This window comes from Scatophagus argus, chromosome 19, assembly GCF_020382885.2.
Source record: "Scatophagus argus isolate fScaArg1 chromosome 19, fScaArg1.pri, whole genome shotgun sequence".
Lineage (NCBI taxonomy): Eukaryota > Metazoa > Chordata > Actinopteri > Scatophagidae > Scatophagus > Scatophagus argus.
Window position 1 is genome coordinate 1,288,426 of NC_058511.1, and position 15,608 is coordinate 1,304,033.

The following is a 15,608-nucleotide window of genomic DNA, read 5'->3' on the forward strand; positions in this document are numbered from 1 at the left end:
CTGCGGGGCTGCTGTTAACCGCCTCCTTCGTTCCTCTCGCAGCTTCATTCATGTGCTGCTGAGCCGGAGGAGCTGAAGATGAAGAGCAGGCTGTCTCTGGCGGCTGCCCTCCTGGCACTGCTGCTGCTGTCCTCCTCTCAGGCCCAGAATCAAGGTAAAGCCGCTGCTCCTCCTCCTCCTCCTCCTCCTCCTCCTCTGTGTGATCCAACACATCTGACTTCAGCTCCTCTCAGCTCTGCCTTTTCTCTGCCTGCAATGTGTAGCTGCAAATTTAGTCTGAATAAAAAAGAAATCACACAGAGAAAGCAAATGTGTGTGTTTGTGAATTGATTTGTTTGAACTGATTTGTCTTTTCAGCCTCAGTTTAACCTTTGATTGATGATTTTTTTGTTCTTTTTCACTCCATTAATTCTTTAGGAATTTACCAGATTTGCCCTTGAGGAGGAAAACAGTTTCAGCTTCAAATATCCGATATATTTGATATTACAACTCGTAACTCGTTTAGCTGAGAAAGCGATATAAAATATGGCCTCTAGCTGGTGATAAGACGACTACAACGAGAAATCAGTCCGTCATATTGTTAGAAAAGCTTTATTATTTCACTTTTCCATCAGTCTGGCGCTTCCTTTGCATCCTCAGTTTATGCGTGTTAGTCTTAAAATACAGTAAAAATACGGAAAAGAAAGAAAATGTGCCTGTGCTGCATCCCGTGTGAGGCTGCAGTCGAAAGTGGGACGTTTTCCCTGCTCAGACAGATGCAGTTTGATTCGTTTTGCACCAGGAGGGGCCCTTGCTTAAAAGCTGCTGTCTGCAGCCCACATTTCTCCAGTTTCAAGGAGAAAAAAGGCCAGACGGCACAGGGCCAAGTTTCCTCCCTGCGTCCTTTTCTCCTGATGGAACGGAAAGACAAAATATGAGATTCACATTATTTTCCAGAGGTTTTGGAGGTTAGGAGTAGAGAAAATGTGCTCCTCTGTGCCTCTGGATTTTCTCTCAGAATTAAAAAAAAGAAGGAAGTGCAGTAAAAACTCATCAGATCAAGCAGGAGGAAGAGGAGGATCTTTCTCTTCCTCTTCTCTGCTTCCAGGAGAGTTTCTGACCTCTTGTGACCCCCTTTGGCGTCCCAGCGGGGGCCCTCGCTGCCTCCCCAGAAGTCATTGTGTCTTTGTATATATTTTACTGTGTGGAATAGTTTGGCACATTGGGACCAGAGTTAAAGGTTCAAACCTCTTGAAGAGAAAAGACTCCGAGCACGAGGGCCTCTGCTCTAAACGTCCCATTTCAGGTGAAAAATGACAAAACAAAAGCAGTTTAGAGCAGAGCCCTGCATGCTAAAGCTTCACAGAAAATCTGGGTGTGAATGTGCGCGTCCCTCTGCTTTAAGAGCTGGAGTTTTTTGGGTCATTTTTGGCCGTGTGGAAACCGAAGCAGCAGCCCGCGGCCCTTGAATTGACTCACCAGGTTGGTGGTTCCTCCATTTTTGACGTCCTGTCACCCCGCCGGTCAAGCCTGGACCAGGTCGGCCGACCTTGAGTCTTGGCTTTACGACAATATTTTACAGTGATATTCTTCACTCCCACACTAACACTGGTTGGTGGTCTAGAAAAAAGGCTCAGATAACATAATCTTTAAAGTCTAGCTAGGCCCGATGTTGCACAAATGATTTTATGTTTAGTTCGTCTGAGTAGTTTGCCTGCACGACGCTGTGTGTTTCTGCAGCACGGCAGGAGAGAATCCGTGCAGCTGCAGAAGCTCAGAAGCACAAACTCTGGAGCTCAGATTACTGCAGATTAACGTTCCTCCTGCATGACAAGATCAGGAACTCGACGCACAGTTTCCACCTGTTCGTTACATGAAGAAGTTAGATCACGTTTAGGAAACAAGTGTTCAGCACAGGGGCGGCAGACTGCGGGTTGATAAGTACCCTTTACTGCTTGTACTGATACCAGCATGAATACCAATAAGAAAGTAGAAAATAGAAAGTCTCATTCCACTTTCTAACTATTCTATTATCAAAGTTAAACTTTGTTTTAGTGAGAATGAAAATATATTCAGAAGCATTTTCTCCTCAGCTGACACCACATGAACCGCTTTCCATCAAAGTGTCAGTTCTGAGGTTTCTGCCCCAGATTTGTTTGAGAACTTAACCTGGGTAATTTGTGCCCATTCATCCCCCACTAACTTAGTACATATATCATCTAGACAAATACTGCAGTTTTTCTCTAACCAGGGCCTTAAGCCCCCAGGGTGCCCTCCCGCTGACGTTAAGGTGAAATTACTTGCAGGTTTTCGTTGTCTTGTTCGTGCTAATCCCTTCTCCCTGGGAAAAAGAGCTCATTCAGGACCAGACTAATCTTATCATTAAGCTACTTTATCTTGTTTAATTGTACATCTTTGAGTCATTTTATAATTACTGTAAGCTGGAATTCAAGGAAATCAAGGAAGGCAGCATTTAAAAAATCATCTCGTTATAGCGAGCTAGAGTTTATGTTAGACCTTATTGAGTTTAGGTAATGATCTCATTCTCCACCCCAACCTGAAGAATATCATTTTAAAATATTTATATTAAAAACAAACCTGTGGTTCCTCGTGTACATGAAACTTTTTGTCCATTGCTGCAAGTTGTTGTAAACAACTTGTCATGTACATGTGCATGATCCCCCATGTCACAGGTTCAACTTTAATGTGTGTGCACTTGTTTGTCGGTTAATGTCACAAAGACCAGCGGTTCTTAAACTATGGCTCCAGATCCTAAAAGGACTCTGAGTTTTACCCAGAAGGTTATGTGAGTCATTTTTCAAATTCTGATCTATAGCTGAAGTAGTTTAAGAACCTCTGGTAGAGATTTTTGGGAAATGAACAAGCAGAAAAAAAGATGTACACATGTCTTCACTGACATCGTGTATTCTTTTAGGAGGTTTGCAATGGAGACGATGAAGGTGATCAATCAAATCTTTATTATCCATTGTATAATCAATACCAAAGCATCTCATCAGATTTGTGTGTTTTTATTGTTTGTCAATTCAGCATCACGTGTTGGATTGAGGTCATGGACAGCCTGAACGTCAGCTGGTCCATGCTGTAGTTTGTTGACCGGGTTTCATTTGAACCTAAAAACTTCTTCCAGCACATTACCAGTCGAAGACATTTTGGGATACGAACCACAAAATGTGCTGCATATCTGCTAAAGTCACAAGTATGGAAGCATAGCATTGAGATCTTTTTCTTTCAAAAAGCATCGATCTGAATTTATGTGGACTGACTTTCACACTTTGAACTTGCCAAAGTTTATATTAAGTTTTGCACTTGCAAAAACTTGATTTCCTTGCAGGATCAAAATTTAAAGAGAGAAATCAACTGGTTGAACCATTCTATAAAGATTTTAAGAGAAATCTAAATATTGGAAGTTTAAGTTTGTGATACCTTAAAAGAAAGCACTGAAAGCTAAAATTCCTATCAATTCAGATGGATAATTTTCATGGTAACATATTTTAGTGATGTAATTTCGGTGGTATTTTGTAGTTTTTTCCAACTAGGTTATACAGTTGCTTTTAAAATTCACTTCAGTCTATTTTAAGCTTCCATAAACCCGGTCACAGCCAAAAGTTCTCACCTTCCTTCCTTTTTTGTGTTTCGTTCTTGTTGTTCTAAACAGTAGGAAGGTAGTGTTGTGTTGACTTGTTTTGTTTGTTGTGTTTATTGTGTGTTTTTGCTTGAGTTGTTGACTGTGGCTTCTGTCCACTCGAACTCAAACAGAGGTCATTTTTTTCTCCAAAATGGCTTCACTCACATCTGTAGTTTGGTTTGTCTTGTGTTGTTTGCTCCAACAGTGAACTTGTCAAACTTCATCCTGGAAGTGTTGACTGTTGGGAAAATCCTTTTACACTTCACGTTAAAATACATACACTCCCTAAAGCTGTGGGATTAACTAAGTTCACTTTGTCTGTTCACAGTCAACCCTCCATCCGATTTGAGGTTTAAGATTTTAAATGAAAACACAGTGCAAATGATCTGGAGCAGACCGCAGTCGAGGATACAGGGCTACAGAATACAAGTGACCTCAGACACAGGTGGGTGCTCATTAAACCTGCGAGTTAGAGCCCGTAACATTACAAGTGTCATAAACTCCCTTAGACCCCAATCTGCCTGGCAAGATTCAACACTCCCTGCAATTATCTGGAGATTTCTGCAGACACATGTTTGGCTCCAGGAGCTCTAATGATAAAAAAGGGGGAAATGAAAAACATTATCACTGCCATGGAAAGTTGTCAGCATTAGTTTAGCTCAGGAGTGTAGATGTCACATATGTCAGGGTTGATTAAACACTTGACATGGTTTTGGACAAAAAAAGTGCTAAGAGTCATATCTGCCACCTCTACTTTAAACTCATCGTAACTTAAACAGTGAATTATACTGAGAAATTCTCCTGCAAGGTTAATGCTTCCAATCAGGCCTTTTTCCTACACAGGAAGTGTGTCCACTTACATATCACAGGAACCACACAAGCTAGTTCTAACACAGAGGTTAGCTGACACTGACAGAATTAAGATTAGTTTAAATTTTTACTAGGGCGTTATGATCACGTTAACGCATCAATTAATCACCGCCGACCGTCAGTCTATCGCGCGTCAACGCACTTTGATGATGAGCAAGTGAGCAACGGTTAGTTAGCTAGCGAGCAACGGACTTTAAAAATAATAATTACAGTTAAGAAAACTGCGTTAATGCGATGTCTGCGCCAACCAACCAATGCGTTAACGAAATAATTATGCCCAGCACTAAATTTTAATTGTTAGAAGTAACTTTTATGTTAACTGGACCGGCTCACTGACAGAGACAACGTTAGCTTACATTCAGTAATAGCCAGATGTTAACTGTTACGTGCTATTAGCTGGTAGATAGTAACTGTTTTTTAATTGTTAGCCAACTTAACTAGCTAACTGACTGACAGAAATAACCCTAACTTGTATATTTATTTTCAGTAACTGTTACATAATGTTAACTAACAGTTAGCTAAATTATGCAAGTGAAAGAGCTAACGTTAGCTTGCAGGTTTACATTGAATAACCACCAGGTGTAACTGCTATGCTAACTGAACTAGGTAAGTGAAAGAGCTAATGTTAGCTTGTAAATTGACATTTATTACCTCTTTGGTGTAATTAAGAAAGCTAATACTGGAAAGTGTTATTTCCCAAATGCTGAAGTATTACTTTAATATTTGACTGCTGTTTTTCAGTAAAACAATCTCCAAAATCCTTACTCACTTGTAGGGTTTATTAAGGAGCATGTGGTCTTTGCCTTCAAATAGAAGTAATTCGCTATCTTTGAGTAGTTTTAATTCTTACACTGAGTACAAGTTAGCTTTCAAGGTGTGATCTGATGGACTTTTTATGACTTTAATGCGTCTTTTCACATGAATAATTTTAAGTAGGCATCAAAGATCTAGTAGAAAAACTAGTAGAATCAACAGAATCAAGTAGTTTGTAGTAGAATGTGCACATGAAATCCCTCAAACCTGCTCACTATTTGAAATGAAGACATTTTTAAACAATATAAATAAATTATTATGCTTGAGTTAAGAAGAAGAATGGAGTATTTAAGGGTTAAAAATGTTTTGATCCATAGCAATGTGGAAAGTTTTAATTAAATTGAATCATACTGTTTACAAGGCTCTTCCAGTCCTCAGGTCAGCAGTCGGAATCAGGTTTTGACTCTTGGAGAAATGAAGTAATGCAATAGTTTCCTAATGGCTTCCCTCTGACTCTGTGCATTCTTGCAGGAGAACCAACTAAAGAATTTACTCTGCCTGCATCTGCGACTAAGACCTCCATCTCAGACCTGAGTGCAGATGTGGATTATGTTGTAACGATATCTGCGTTTGCTGGATCAGAGCAGAGTCGGCCAATCTCCGGCCAGATTACACGTGAGTCACTGTGTACCTGAGTGTGTGTGCGTGTAAATTAGCACCAGACATCCAATCAGATTCTACCAAAGCCTGTCTGCAGCTGGTCTAGTCACCGTGACGATGACCTGCTTTAGTCCAAAAAACAAACTAAAGATTTCAAAAAAATTTCATTCTGAAACGTGGAAACAGCAACTGACAAAACAATCTCAGCATAAGATCCATTTCTTATGATGTGCCACTGCGCCGATCTTATAGCGACTTTGTTTTCTTCTCTGCTGTTTCCCAGATCCAGAATGTACTTTGAACCTCAATATTTTGAATTCTTTTTGGAAAGGCACTTTGACAAGACAAAATGAGATTTTTTAAGGTTTTTTAAGAGCTTTATTTCTGCAATGTGGAATAAGGCTTTGACTAAATGACTTTAATCAAAAATTACAAAACTGGACAAGCAGGAAAAAAAGAGGAATAAGGTATAGCAGCATGAATTCAAAGTATGTTTTTGAAATAAAAATATTTGTGAAATATGGAAGAGGCCGAGTGTCCTGTTCAGTTCAGTGGTTCCCGACTCACAGGCTGCACCTCCAAAGGGTCACAAGTTAAACATGATGGGCCACAAGACAATTAAAAGCTTAGATTTTTGTTACATAATATTCTGTTTGCTTCTTCTTAGTTTCTTCAAATATTTCCTTTACTCTTGTGAAGAATGTGTCTGCAATTCATATCCACTGCAGGGTCTGTTGGTAAAAGGTCAGAATTACTTCATTTGAAAGGGACACAAGCCATTAGGTTTGGGAAATACAGTTTAGTTGACAATGCTTTCAGCCTTCAGACTATAGATAAGACAAGAAAAGATGAGCAGCTCAAAAGCAGAAGGTTAAAAGACACAAAAGTCCAGTAAATGTTAAATTCTCTTTTGACATTACACATGGATCAGTCAGTGAGCAGTGACCCAGATTTCCAGCCGTGAGTGAGGTCTTCACTAACATCATGGCAGGAGTTTGGTGGACGCCTGCTTGGCGCTGCTGCAAACACTGATGATCTGAGCTCCAGAGATTCCCTGGAAATCTGTCAGAAACAATGACTCGTTAGTTTTGCCATTTGGGAGCTCATTTTGCACTTTTGTTACAAGCAGGAAATGTTGCACAAAAAGCATCAGATGAGAGAATAAATCTCATGTATGGAAACAAAAGGCGCGTTTACATGCAGTTTGAGTAGTCTGCCATTTGTTGAAGAAACTGTTAATCACAGAAAATAGTTCATAACATGCTATTTCAATCAAGATTTGTGTTTTTTGAGGATTCTTTCCCAACAGAATAGATGACCTGAATTGTCTCTATCTTTTGTAACCACACGATTGTGTTGTTGTCTTTCAGTTGAGTCAAGTGGCAGCACGAGCGGAACCTCCAGGAAACCAGACGCTTCCGATTCAGTCAGTAAGTCCTGTTGTTCATTTACTTTAAACCTTAATTTGAGGAAGGGTTTCACTCACTGCTAAGATAGTGAGCAGCAAGCGTTAAAGTCTTTGCTGTACCTCTTCGACTTTTCCACTTTTTGTCCTTGAACTTTCCTCCTCGCTGCTGGGCGGCGTCCATCAGCTTGAGGTCAGCAGCGATGGGAGGCTCCCAACACACAACACCCCATTGTATAGCAATAATCAAAATTATGCCTCCATAAATCTCTGAAGTATTTGGTCATCGGTTTGGTCCCCTGCCGACCAATTATGCCAGAGCAGAGGAAGCTGCACATGCTCAGTGCAGGGGTGGTAGGTGGGGCAGGAGTCCGCTGTTGGAGCTGGGGGAGCGAGCTGTGAGGAGCCCAGCCCTGAAGTGCTGAGAGAAGTGGAAACCATTACAGATGCTGATTTACAAGAGCGCTGCTGCTGCTGCTGCTGCTGGTCTGGCCCAGTTCTGCACAGGATGACGAGCTTGTGCTGATTTTTCCTTCTTTTCATGAGAGGAAAGTCTAAATGAAATTCCCAGAAAGTTGTGTACCTTACCTACAACAGTACAGTCGGATTCAACATCCAGTGTGACCAGACAGGATTCTCAAACAACCAGAAAATAATGAATAATGAGCTCAAGCTCATCTTGAGTAATACAGACCTTTTATGAAATACACGCAAATCTCATTAATTTGCATCAATGCCATATCAACATTGAGCATGTATGGGATCATGAAACCAACTTGGCAGAACCTCAGTTCTGCAAAAATCCTTTATTACTTTTGGTTTGGCAAAATGTTGTGTACATTATTGTTAAAATCCGGTTAAGTTTCCCGCTTGCAACTCGGAATTCTGACTTTCCAGTTCGACTGGAGGACACCAACAATCTGTAGGAATCATGCATGTGCACACACGAGGCGTATTGACTAAATTTCTTAACCTCGTCACAAAATGAAGGCCACACATTGCTTTAGATGTTTTCGTCATCTTCATCTGTCTATCCGTCTCCTCTCCTCCTTCTCAGAATGCTCTTTGAGCGCCATCGCCGACGTGGTGTTCCTGGTGGACGGCTCCTGGAGCGTAGGCAGGCCCAACTTCAAATACATCCGTAACTTTATCTCAGCAACCGCCAGCGCCTTTCAGATTGGAGAGGACAAAACCCGGGTGGGCGTGGTTCAGTACAGCAGCGACACACGAACAGAGTTCAACCTGAACACACACCTGACCCGACCGGCACTTCTGCGAGCCATCGGTTCGCTGCCGTACAAAGGAGGAGACACCAGGACAGGTACTTCGTTAATGTACATATTGTTCATGAGTTTTGCTTAGTTTTAGCTTTCAGAATTTTTGCTGTTTAGTTGCGTTTTCATGAAGAATGGACTTATTACACACCCAAAAAGCCACCCAGCAGTTTATTGGCCTGTAAACTTGTTGGACCAGTCTGATGTTTTTTCTAAATCAAACTGTTGCTATTTATCTCATTATCCCGTATTGCGCATCAAATGAAAATCTAAAAATATGTCACTTCATTGTTCTTTTTTCCCCTGATCTTCAACTTCAATTCATAAACTGAGAAGGTTTCCATAAACTCTCTTCTTTTGGGGTTATGTTTCTGTTCAGTCACTATAATGAAGAAAAATTTAAAGCTTCACACTGCTTGTTTCTTTGTTGAAGGCGATGCCCTCAACTACCTCCTGACCAACACTTTCACCGAGGCGGCAGGCGCCAGGAAGGGTTTTCCCACAGTGCTGGTGATCATCACAGATGGCAAGTCTGAGGATTCGGTGGCGAGTTATGCCAAGCAGCTCAGGAACAGGGGGGTGGAGATCTTTGTCCTCGGTACGTAGCCAGAACAAGTTTATTACATTCCACATCTTACATTTTCCTTCCGTATTTAATGGCTTTAACAGTCGCTCCTGACAACAGCAGCTTGAGGTGATGCAAAAACAGAAGGTGAAATTCCTTCATCGTTGACATCACCAGCGAGTGATAGCAAGTTCTATGCATGTTTATGCTTCTGCTTCACTGTCAAACTTTCCACAGTCCTAGGACGGAGAAGCAAAAGTGGGCCGTTGCTATGGTGTTAAGAGGGCTGCTGGATAAATAGTAATAACAGCTCATCTTCTGCGGCCTCTGAAAACTGCTCGCTGATTGAAAATTGCTGAGTGAAAGCTGACCTTTGCTGTCAGTTTTTGCCAGTGAAGCTGATAACATGTAGGATTAACACCCCGGCAGCCTCACGTTTCTGCAAGTCATTCAGGCTTTTTTTATCAGGCTGAGGGTGGTGGAGTTTCTCAAATCGACGATGCGCTTGGCTTGCTTTCAGCTTCAGTTAAAGCCATATTTTGACCCAAGTCACTAACATTTGAGTTGTGAAATTTGTTAAAGATGTATTTGATGAAGCATATTTTTCATGTGAAACACTGAGGAACATGATGTTGGTTTTGGGGGTCTTTTCGTGCTCACAACGTTCTAATATAGCAATTAACGGGAAAACTGAAGTCCTGGACACACTGACATGAATCTTCCTGGTTGATTCTCAGTCCATAAACCTTTATAAAGACAGAAACAGCAATTCAGTGTCTGATGATTAATTGTTTCAGAAAACAGGAACGACAAAAACGTGAAATTTGAGTATGCAGTACGTAGGATCTTTTCAGAGTATTGCGGTCTGACATCAACAGTAAAGTGCAGACGTGACAAGACAGTAGTGTGGAGTTTAGTGTTCTCATCTCTCATCAGCTCTAGGTATTTTCATTCTGTCAGATATGTGATGAAGGAGAGAAAGGAAGACATAAGGAAGGAAGGGCAGATGGAAAGAAGTGGGAAATTAAAGAAATAAATAGATGAAATCATGGAAAAGGGAGGGGAAAAGAAAGCAAAGAAGCATGGAACGAACAGGGAAAGAGCTAAATCAGGATTATTTGATGTTATCTTATGCTCACAGTTCATGTAAAAATCTGAATTTATGAAGTAACCAGTAACATCAGATGTCAGGAAAATCTGAAAAAGCCTCCTACGGTAGAAATAATGAAGTACAGAACTGCTGTGACGTACAATATTGCAGTAAAAATACTTTGCTGCTTCTGTCGATCAGAGAACTCACATTGATTTTGGACTTAAGCCTTGAATAAACTCTTGTCTGTAAGACTTACAGCTTTGCTTACAATGTCAAAATGTTACAAAAGAATTATAAAACTCGCCATCGTAAAACGAAGCCCAACCAGTTTCATATTTACTGGCACTGCTGTCACACTTTCCTGCCAGAGCAGAATAAAAAAAAGCTGACTTGCCCTTTTTGTTGTCGACTGTTGGTGAATCCAGCTGGAGGTCTTTAAACACGCTAACGTGGAAAACAAATGTTACACTTCACAGATTTATAGATGGCTCATTTCATGCAGTGTTTATAGACCCTTTACCTCTGACCTCTGCCTTTGCCCATTTTAGGTGTGCAACAGGCCGATGAAGAGGAGATGAAGCTGATGGCCTCCACACCTCACAGAAATCACATCTACAGTGTCGCCAACTTTAACGTGATCAAGAATGTGCAGAAAAAGTTCATTACTCAGGTGTGCGCCGGTGTGGACAATCAACTCAGCTCACTCGCCAGCGGAGAAGAAGGTGAGATGTGATGTGGAAAAAATGCCTCAAAACCATTTCCTTTTTGCATCTTCTGTCTCAAGCATTTTGGGAAATGCACTCATTTGCTTTAACTTATTTCTAACTTTGGATGTTAGATGAGAAGATTAAAACCTCTCTCATGTCTGTAACACCATGTAAGATGCTACAGTCAGAAGAGGGTTAGCTTGGCTTGAGCCTGGCTATGTCCAAAGGTAATAAAATCCACCCTCCAGCATCACTAAAGCTCTCTTATTAGCATGTTCTGTGTGGTTAGTTTGATCCGTGATTCTTTGCACAAAGTCAGGTTAGCTGTTTCTGTCTTCTTCCAGGCCATGTGCTGCCTCAAGTTTCATATTTAACAGACAAATATGAGAGTGGTATCAATCTTCTCATGCGATTCTTGCTCTGCACCAACACCATCAAGACCATTCATACACATTTATTGCACAAAGAAATTCAGATAACCCAAAAGTCTGATTTGGATTTTTTTGCAGCCGTTGAGCCAGCCTCTAACCTCCAAGTCCTGGAGGTGGCCTCAAAGTCCATACGGGTGACCTGGGAAGCCTCCATCGGAGAGATTTCAGGATACAGGGTGCAGATGATCCCCATGCTGGCCGGCAGCAAGCGGCAGGAGCTGTACGTGGGCGTGGGCCAGACCTCGGCGATAGTCGGAGATCTGTCTCCAGATGTAGAGTACCAGATCAGTCTGTACGCCCTGAGGGGCCTGACGCCCAGCGAGCCCATCACCATCATGCAGAAGACAGAGCCAGTTAAAGTGTCAGTGGGTGAGTACGACGTTGTGTAAAATGTGCCAGTAATGCAGAAGACGCATGACACCAGATCACTTTACAGGAATAATTCAACATGCAGGACAACATGCTTGTTATCGCTCTTGCCAAGAGTCGAATGATAAGATCAGTGCCTCTCTCATGTCTTTGTGTTAGGTTTGGGCCACAGCCAGGAGGTGATTAACTTAGCTTCCTCCTCTGGAGCCACAAATCGTTGTCTTTATGCGTCTGTTTGTTCATGGATTAAACAAATGATGATTATTAAGGTATAGGGATTATAGTTGCCATATTTTCAGCTGTTCTAAAATCCTTAAAAGCAGTCTGACACCCTGTTTGTGTTATATGAGAGTTAACATAATTACTGGTTTCCAACTTGTAAATACCATTTGCATCACGTCTTAATTATGACTTGGAAAGTCAGGTCTCATCGAGAGCTCATTGAATCTGGTGCTCAATAATACTTAGTGCCTCAAAAGTCAAAAGAACGCGAATATGTCACATCAGACCAAGTCTGCCGTTAGCTGCAATTAAATGCCATTTTTATGATAGTTCCCTGTTGGCAATCTTTCATTTATAAGATTTCATTTCAGACTTGCTCCTACAGACTTCATGTCCAACATGTGGTTTTTGTTTTTCCAATCCAGAATGTTCCCTTGGAGTGGACGTTCAAGCCGATGTTGTCCTCCTGGTTGACGGTTCTTACAGCATCGGCCTGGCTAACTTTGCTAAAGTAAGAGCTTTCCTGGAGGTGCTGGTGAACAGCTTTGACATTGGGCCAGATAAGGTCCAGATCAGCTTGGTCCAATACAGCAGGGACCCCCACACCGAGTTCTACCTGAACACTCACCATGACCTGAACGCTGTGGTCAGGGCTGTGAGGACTTTCCCGTACCGCGGCGGGTCCACCAACACCGGCAGGGCCATGACCTATGTGAGAGACAAGATCTTTCAGGTCAACAGAGGGGCGCGCTCCAACGTTCCCCGCGTCACTATCCTGATCACTGATGGGAAGTCGTCCGACGCATTCCAGGAGCCGGCCACTAGGCTGAGGAATTCTGACGTGGAGATCTTTGCGGTGGGCGTTAAGGATGCTGTACGATCTGAGCTGGAGGCCATCGCCAATACGCCTGCAGACACCCACGTGTATACTGTTGAGGACTTTGATGCCTTCGAGAGGATTTCCAAAGAACTCACACAGTCCATCTGCCTGAGGATTGAGCAAGAACATTATGTCATCAGCCAGAGAAGTAAGTATTAATGCGTCAGTCTTCGCGCTACTTTGTTCAGCGTCTTTTGAAAAATCTGCTGGTGTTTTAGGGTTGGGCACAGTTCAGGTTTTAGCAGTTCTGTTCCGGTTTGCGTCAGATTGTGGGTTGATTCTTGTCATATTGTTTCAGTCAGAAGAGAAACCAAATTCTGTTTAACTGTTGTTGTAGAGGTTGTAGAGGCGTGAAGTATGAATTGCTAATTACTAAGCCGTGGTTATTAAATTGTAAGGGGCTTTCCAAAGCAAAGAGTGACTGATTCTGTAGCAGCTGAGATTTGTGCCAGTGCTTGGAAAATACCTTGTATTCGATAAATTTCCATCATTTAAGGCAGTGATTAGAGTTTGTTATTATTGTAAGTATACTCTTAATTGTACGTAGAAGACTGGGAGTTGTTTCTAGTGGGAAGGATTGTTCCACGGTAAGACTTATGCTAAGTGGAACAAGCTAGCTTGTACCAACCATGGCGCACCAGACTATCAGAATATTCTTTTGAAGTTGTTTACGAAGTGATCACTAATTTATCTAAAAAAGGTGAAAAGGTTGTTCCCATCATCTCACAATGATGTAAAACAACAGAAATATGTGAAATAACTCCTTGTTTCATATGAACTAGCCAACATTCATAGATCTTGCTTATCTTGTTCCTTTTGAACCGCCGCCAGTCCATACAAGTGCTGAGTTTTGTTAATACAATAAGTATATGTATACTTTGTAGTGATGAATGCTTTTCATCAGTGAGTGGCCTCAGCAAATTAATTTGAAGATTTTTTTTATTTATTGCATGTTTAATAAGGACTTTCAGTCAGCTGTTACGCTTTAGAACATTTGCAGTGATTAAACCAACATTTCAACAATTAATTTCTGTAGCCCTCAGACTCCACCATCCTATATTAGGGGGAGGATACTGTCGTCCATATGCACACAATTACTTTCATGTCACTTTTCCAAGCGTGTCTATTTCAGCCCGAGCCCTCCTCTTTGCCTCAATGTGTTAAACACATGTCCACCTTTTGATCTTTCAAGGGCAGAGAGAGTTCCTGCATGTGGAAATATTAGAACTGGGTCAGATAGTTGTTGCAGAGATTTCTTAGCATTTGTTTAAAGCTTGCCGATGCACCAGATGGCTCGCTTCTTAGCACATCAGGACAATCAAGAGTGTCAGGCGTGTTGTCCGTCACTTACCTGTAAACAAAAGTTGACTGTGAAATGCGTTTTTTGTGCTGAAATCATTAGCCATCCCCTGAACATCTGGTAGTCAAGTTTAAACAAGCAACCAGCACTTACTTGCTGTTTCACCCACTTAAAGCCCAGTATTAATCACTCTGTTACTTTGCCAAAAGCAGCTTCTAGATGTGCCAGTGTGGAATGTGACTCACACCAGATTTGAATGCAGATTATATAATTCTTATATAATGATGACTAGATGCCAGCGGGTAGAAGTGTTCAGGAGCCTGAATGAGCAGCACACTCACAGCTTCCATGCAACTTGCTGGCTAAAAAACGCTTCCTCAGCGGGGAGGTTCACAGCAGCCACCCTGATGTTTGTCTGAGTGATGCAGCTGTCACACTGGGTGTAGGTTGAACATCTGTACTAAGTGACATATGGGTCAGCCCTTCTGCCCTCTGGATTCCTGCTTTTGCTGCTGTTTTCTTTTGCTGAACGGTTGTTTTTCTACAGTGCAAACCCACTTTTCAAAGATAAAAAGATAGCCTTTATCAAAGATAAAGGCTTCACTCACTTTGCATCATCTTTGGTGATCTGTGTCTTTTCTGCCATTGACCTTCATCTTCACTGTTTTATGGTAGGGAAAGCTAAGATAAACTGGGGACTTATGTTAATCAGGGTCATGTGGGGTCTAACCCCAAATCTGGTGGTGGTGTTGGTCTCATTTTGTTTAAATGTTGCTGAGATGTTGAATATTTGTCCTTCATATCTTTGTCATAACATATTAATATATTTATTTGTTTTACAGTTATATTTACTTGAGACATGACAACGTAACATTCTTAACCTTGATGGTTGCTTTTGTCCTGCTGCTTTCTGCTTAATCATAAGTGTCCCTAATGTCACTGAAAGTAAAAATCACACAGTGATCTTTGATGTTAAAACATCAGGACAACATAAGTTAGAGTAAGAACAGGCTGCAGCTGTATATGTGCAACAAACAAAAAAGATCAAAATCAGGATTTAATTTTCTGCCTTCCGCTCTGTCCAGGCCTGGTCCAGCCGAGCGCCCTGTCCTTCTCTGAGGTCGGCCCCAAAAGCTTCAGGGTCTCCTGGGAGATCAATGCCACCACTGTTGAGTCCTTCTTGGTTCAGTTCAAGCCTGAAGATGACAGCGATGGGCATTACGTGTCCATGTCTGTGCCCAGACACACACTCACCACCCTCCTCCCCCACCTCACCCCGCTCACCCGCTATGAAGTCAAAGTTTTTGCTCAGTACCAGAGAGGGAACAGCTTGCCTGTGACTGGCTATGAGACCACTGTAGAAGGTATTCAATATGGTCACTCAGTACATTCACCTTTATTATTTAAGCTGGCAAAAAGAAGCAGAAAAAAGAACTGATTTATTCACATTTGTT

The 15,608-nt window shown here is 41.7% G+C and overlaps 1 protein-coding gene across 5 annotated transcripts in view; it reads left to right on the forward strand.

Moving 5' to 3' along the window:
• The window catches only part of col12a1b (collagen, type XII, alpha 1b), a 104,640-nt gene that overhangs the window by 1,637 nt on the left and 87,395 nt on the right, over positions 1–15,608 (forward strand). For 4 of the 5 annotated variants that reach the window (XM_046372281.1, XM_046372282.1, XM_046372283.1 and 1 more), the window contains exons 2-11: positions 43–154; positions 3,954–4,070; positions 5,780–5,923; positions 7,279–7,338; positions 8,371–8,634; positions 9,021–9,185; positions 10,794–10,967; positions 11,462–11,752; positions 12,400–13,002; positions 15,240–15,518. In XM_046372281.1, the coding sequence (XP_046228237.1) occupies positions 79–154; positions 3,954–4,070; positions 5,780–5,923; positions 7,279–7,338; positions 8,371–8,634; positions 9,021–9,185; positions 10,794–10,967; positions 11,462–11,752; positions 12,400–13,002; positions 15,240–15,518 (2,173 nt within the window). In that variant the 5' untranslated portion in view covers positions 43–78. Of the gene's footprint in view, positions 1–42; positions 155–3,953; positions 4,071–4,725; positions 5,102–5,779; positions 5,924–7,278; positions 7,339–8,370; positions 8,635–9,020; positions 9,186–10,793; positions 10,968–11,461; positions 11,753–12,399; positions 13,003–15,239; positions 15,519–15,608 lie in introns of those variants that run through there. The other variant, XM_046372284.1, reaches the window with a different exon arrangement.